Genomic DNA, 6,249 nt, shown 5'->3' on the forward strand with positions numbered 1-6,249 from the left:
TCTCTCCTTGTGCAGGGTGACTGGTCTTGTCTCCGCCCCCTCCTGTAATAAAGACCGCTCACTGCCGCTCTCTCTGCTTGTGCAGGGTGACTGGTCTTGTCTCCGCCCCCTCCTGTAATATAGACCCCTCACTGCCGCTCTCTCTGCTTGTGCAGGGTGACTGGTCTTGTCTCCGCCCCCCTCCTGTAATGCAAAAAAAGGTAATAAAGAAGCAGAACTTTCTTCCTCATTTTGTGGTGAGCGGAGGTCAGAGGTCACATGACAGTCATTTTCATTTCTTTTAAGGAAAATCCTGTTGTGGGTGGAGTCTGTCGTCGTGGCTGCCATGCTCGTCCCCTGGCTTCAGTACTGAGACTCTGAGCCGAGTTCTTGGCTGCACATTGGTTCCAGTCCAGGATCTGAAGAAGGGGGGCGGGGCCTGACATTCCCAGCACATTGTCACGTGACTGATGACAGAGGGGGCGGGGCCTGACGTTCCCAGCACATTGTCACGTGACTGATGACAGAGGGGGCGGGGCCTGACGTTCCCGACACATTGTCACGTGACTGATGACAGAGGGGGCGGGGCCTGACGTTCCCGACACATTGTCACGTGACTGATGACAGAGGGGTCAGGGCCTGACGTTCCCGACACATTGTCACGTGACTGATGACAGAGGGGGCGGGGCCTGACATTTTGACCTCTTTGGGGGTTACAGATGTAGCGGGGAGCCGCGTCCGGCGTCTTGTGCTGCGTTTTTGTGGCATTGTTCTGAGTGCAGCTGGAAGATTGTCGCGCAACTTCCCTCCACTTCCTGTCTGATAGCCACAACAGGAAGTGAGAGGAAATCTCTGGTGGTCACCAGCACTAGTGTCCCCATTAGGAGATTTCTCGCCTCTTCCTCTTTTGGTGACAACACAAAATGTTGGATTTTTCTTTTGTCATCGAAGTTCTCGGAGGTGAGATCCGGGGTCAGCGACCTCTCCTGCATCGTGCGTCCGCGTGTCAGCGCCAGACGTCCAGCGCGCCGCGGAAAAATGACACAGACATATAGTTGTTTGTTGTCACAGTGTCATCCCCGTCCTTGTCTTCCCGTGTCATCCCCGTCCCTCTCTGAGCGCACGCAGTGTATATACACCTGATGATCTGCGGGATTCAGATTCCTCTCTCTGCCGTCACTTTGTCTTTGTTTACAATGAACAGTCGTCGTCTGCGTCCAGCGGTTGGAGGTAAACGCAGCGAAACGCGTTCTGTGCTGAGTTCTCATTGGCTGCTGCACTGGACGAAGGGCGGAGCGCGTCGTCTTCTCTGGCCGATCTCTGTACTCCGGTGTCGGTGAGCAGGGACGACGATGACGGCCGCTGATCTCAGGACTCCACATTGTGTCACATGTGTCAGGAAGTCAGATCAGCTGACAGGAAGTGGCCGGTCTCTCCTCTACACCGGTGTCACAACCAACCGCAAACCAAAATCCAAACTTCACATAGAAAGGGGCGGGGACACCAACACAGGGACCGCTACATTGTCAGATATTTATATTGTTAATAAAGTTTTCAGAGATCAATCACTTCAATCTGGACATGTGATCACCGACCTCCTCCAATAACCGACCTCCTCACATCACAGACCTCTGCCAGCCACCGACCTCCTCCAATAACCGACCTCCGCCAATCACCGACCTCCGCCAATCACCGACCTCCGCCAGCCACCGACCTCCTCCAATAACCGACCTCCGCCAATCACCGACCTCCTCCAATCACCGACATCTGCCAGCCACCGACCTCCGCCAATCACCGACCTCCGCCAATCACCGACCTCCGCCAGCCACCGACCTCCGCCAATCACCGACCTCCGTCGGAGGCCAGAAGACTTTTATAACAGAAGAATCCATCTTCACCTTATTTCCTCCTCTGTTCTACCTGCTGGTCTCCAGCAGCCTCTTTGTAGCCACTTCCTGTCTACATGACTCCGGTGATGGCTGCATGACATTTCCCAGGGCGGGTTTCCTGATGGTGACAACAGTGGACCGTGTCTGTGTAATGTGTGGTCTCCATTGGAAGACAGCACAGGAGATCAGTCAGAGGACAGATCGTTGTCACCCTATAACAGGAAGTGCCTGAACAAGGAGAGAGTGTTGTCACCCTATAACAGGAAGTGCCTGAACAAGGACAGAGCGTTGTCACCCTATAACAGGAAGTGCCTGAACAAGGACAGAGCGTTGTCACCCTATAACAGGAAGTGCCTGAACAAGGACAGACTGTTGTCACCCTGTAACAGGAACCCACTTCCTGTCCTAGAATGACAACGCTCAATCACTGCACTGTATCTATGGAGGAGCAACTTACAAGACAGGAAGATCATAGGAGCTACAAAACCCCTCCCCCTCTCCTGATCACCATAACATGGGGGGTGTTCTGTAGTCCACAGAGATATCTGAGAACAGAGCAGCGCCAGACAAAGAGCACAGGAAGTGATCTGGATTTCTGGCGGGATCACATGACTTCCTGTGGGATATGTAACACGTCGCAATGTTTCCTCCCTCTGCATAGTAACATTCTGGTGGGTGGGGGTGTGTAAAGGGTTAAGTCTGACGTCCTCCATGCGGATGATTCAGCTTTGTGTATAGAAAACACGTTTGTTGTGGTGACACGGAGCGTCCTCGGGGACAAGGTGGCTTCAGTCCGGACTGGAAATCCCCGGCCGCTGTCTGCTGTAGCCCCGCCCCCCCCCAGGACAAGGTGGAGCCGACTCCTCCAGGTGACTCCAAGCCGGGGGTGTTCTGGATGAAGAGGACCTGTCATCAGGTGACTTCCTGTCCGGACCTTGAGGATTTGTAGTTTCCCCTCTGCTGGTTATCTGTGGGAGGAGCTCAGTGACTGCGGAGATCAGAGCAATCGTCTGCAGAGGACTGCGGCCTCTTCTCACATGGTTCCGTGCTGTGCAACCCCGAGAATGATGGAGGGTGGAGCTAGAGCTATAGAGGGTGGGGTTAGGACTATAGAGGGTGGAGCTAGAGCTATAGAGGGTGGAGCTAGAGCTATAGAGGGTGGAGCTAGAGCTATAGAGGGTGGAGCTAGAGCTATAGAGGGTGGAGCTAGAGCTATAGAGGGTGGAGCTAGAGCTATAGAGGGTGGAGCTAGAGCTATAGAGGGTGGAGCTAGAGCTATAGAGGGTGGAGCTAGAGCTATAGAGGGTGGAGCTAGAGCTATAGAGGGTGGAGCTAGAGCTATAGAGGGTGGAGCTAGAGCTATAGAGGGTGGAGCTAGAGCTATAGAGGGTGGAGCTAGAGCTATAGAGGGTGGAGCTAGAGCTATAGAGGGTGGAGCTAGAGCTATAGAGGGTGGAGCTAGAGCTATAGAGGGTGGAGCTAGAGCTATAGAGGGTGGAGCTAGAGCTATAGAGGGTGGAGCTAGAGCTATAGAGGGTGGAGCTAGAGCTATAGAGGGTGGAGCTAGAGCTATAGAGGGTGGAGCTAGAGCTATAGAGGGTGGAGCTAGAGCTATAGAGGGTGGAGCTAGAGCTATAGAGGGTGGAGCTAGAGCTATAGAGGGTGGAGCTAGAGCTATAGAGGGTGGAGCTAGAGCTATAGAGGGTGGAGCTAGAGCTATAGAGGGTGGGGTTAGTATTACAGAAGGTGGAGCTAGAGCTATAGAGGGCGGGGCTAGAGCGTCTTGGATGAGATCCTAGGGCTCCAAACATAATACAAATCACACTTCCATGTGTATCAGATTCCTCAAATCTCTCCTCATGTGACCCTTCCATAGTCCTCGTATTGTATAACATGTTTCAGGCACTGGGAGGTGGAGGAAGAAGGTGCTGGGGCAGCTTGCCTAGACTGATGTGCGGGGGAGGGGTGGGGGTGACACGGGAAGCATGAAAGCTGCATTGTGACTCGCGGTGTCACCCTCCGCACAGCTGTGACATTTCTTCTGTTTTCTCTTCTGCAGATTCCAGAAACACGTCCACACGTATCGCATCCTCCCGGACGAGGAGGACTACCTGACTCTGACCCTCTGCTGTAGTATGTCTCTGTTGACACTCACGGATGAGGTCGTCATACATGTAGTTTCTCTCTTTCACATGCACCGCCATGACTCTAACGCTCTCATGTCTTCTCTCAGACCTCTCAGGGGGTTCAGGTTCGGAGGTTCAAGACGTTGGGGGACCTGATTGCACTCTACCTGCAGCCCAACCAGGGGATGGTGTGCACTCTGCTGTACCCGGTGGAGCGGGAGAAGGACAGGGCACCAGACCAAGCCAGGGCACCAGGCCAAGCCAGGGCACCAGACCAAACCAGACCAAGCCAGGGCACCAGACCAAACCAGACCAAGCCAGGGCACCAGACCAAGCCAGGGCACCAGACCAAGCCAGGGCACCAGGCCAAACCAGACCAAGCCAGGGCACCAGGCCAAGCCCAGCATCCAATGCCTGAAACTCACCTAGTGGTCTCTGGAAGCTCCATAAAAGTATCGGATTCACTTCTCCTTCTATAGGACATAAATCAGCTTTATTCATGGAAAGCCGTCTTCCCGATCTCACCGTATAGAGGACCTCAGACATTGCAGAACAATATCCCCAACAGACCAATCCCGGCCTCAGGCTGCAACCCATCACCGATGTACCATAGAGTCCCCGACCTCTGCGCGACACTCTCTGCAGTACATCACTGATCCAGACAAGACCGGCTTTACTGATCCAGACAAGCACGCAAGAGTCCCTGTTCCCTTGGATTTCCCTATGGACCTCTTCATGGGACCTTCTCCAAGGACCTCCTCCTGAGACCTTCCCCACAGACCTTTCCCACAGACCTCCCTCTGTGACCTTCCCCACAGACCTCCCCCTAGGACCTTCCCCACGGACCTCCTCCTGAGACCTTCCCCACAGACCTCCCTCTGTGACCTTTCCCACAGACCTCCCTCTGTGACCTTCCCCAAGGTCCTGCTCCTGAGACCTTCTCCACAGACCTCCTCCTGAGACCTTCCCCACAGACCTCCCCCTAGGACCTTCCCCACAGACCTTTCCCACAGACCTCCCTCTGTGACCTTCCCCACGGACCTCCTCCTGAGACCTTCTCCACAGACCTCCTCCTGAGACCTTTCCCACAGACCTCCCTCTGTGACCTTCCCCACGGACCTCCTCCTGAGACCTCCCCCACAGACCTCCCCCTAGGACCTTCCCCACGCACCTCCTCCTGAGACCTTCCCCACAGACCTCCTGAGACCTCCTCCACGGACCTTTCCCACAGACCTCCTCTGTGACCTTCCCCACGGACCTCCCCCTAGGACCTTCCCCACAGACCTCCCACAAGGACCTTCCCCACAGACCTTATCCTGAGACCTTCCCTGCAGACCTCCCCCTAGGACCTTCCCCACGGACCTCCTCCTGAGACCTTCCCCACACACCTCCTGAGACCTTCCCCACAGACCTCCCTCTGTGACCTTTCCCACAGACCTCCCCCTAGGACCTTCCCCACGGACCTCCTCCTGAGACCTTCCCCACAGACCTCCCCCTAGGACCTTCCACACGGACCTCCTCCTGAGACCTTCCCCACAGACCTTTCCCACAGACCTCCCTCTGTGACCTTCCCCACAGACCTCCCCCTAGGACCTTTCCCACAGACCTCCCTCTGTGACCTTCACCACGGTCCTCCTCCTGAGACCTTCTCCACAGACCTCCTCCTGAGACCTTCCCCACAGACCTCCCCCTAGGGCCTTCCCCACAGACCTTCCCCACAGACCTCCCTCTGTGACCTTCCCCACGGACCTCCTCCTGAGACCTTCTCCACAGACCTCCTCCTGAGACCTTTCCCACAGACCTCCCTCTGTGACCTTCCCCACGGACCTCCTCCTGAGACCTCCCCCACAGACCTCCCCCTAGGACCTTCCCCACGGACCTCCTCCTGAGACCTTCCCCACAGACCTCCTGAGACCTCCTCCACGGACCTTTCCCACAGACCTCCCTCTGTGACCTTCCCCACGGACCTCCCCCTAGGACCTTCCCCACAGACCTCCCCCTAGGACCTTCCCCACAGACCTCCCTCTGTGACCTTCCCTACAGACCTTATCCTGAGACCTTCCCTGCAGACCTCCCCCTAGGACCTCCCCCTAGGACCTTCCCCACGGACCTCCTCCTGAGACCTTCCCCACAGACCTCCTGAGACCTCCTCCACGGACCTTCCCCACGGACCTCCCCCTAGGACCTTCCCCACGGACCTCCCCCTAGGACCTTCCCCACAGACCTCCCCCTAGGACCTTCCCCACAGACCTCCC

General features: G+C 56.1%; 1 protein-coding gene across 1 annotated transcript in view; it reads left to right on the forward strand.

Moving 5' to 3' along the window:
- The first annotated feature begins 3,761 nt into the window (after positions 1-3,761).
- INPPL1 (inositol polyphosphate phosphatase like 1) overlaps positions 3,762-6,249 on the forward strand; it is a 32,168-nt gene continuing 29,680 nt past the window's right edge. Inside the window, exons 1-3 of the mRNA XM_018572981.1 lie at positions 3,762-3,793; positions 3,928-3,987; positions 4,098-4,249. Of these exons, the coding sequence (XP_018428483.1) occupies positions 3,762-3,793; positions 3,928-3,987; positions 4,098-4,249 (244 nt within the window). The remainder of the gene's footprint in view (positions 3,794-3,927; positions 3,988-4,097; positions 4,250-6,249) is intronic.

Source organism: Nanorana parkeri, unplaced genomic scaffold (assembly GCF_000935625.1).
Source record: "Nanorana parkeri isolate BGI_ZX_2015 unplaced genomic scaffold, ASM93562v1 scaffold2194, whole genome shotgun sequence".
Classification (NCBI taxonomy): Eukaryota; Metazoa; Chordata; class Amphibia; order Anura; family Dicroglossidae; genus Nanorana; species Nanorana parkeri.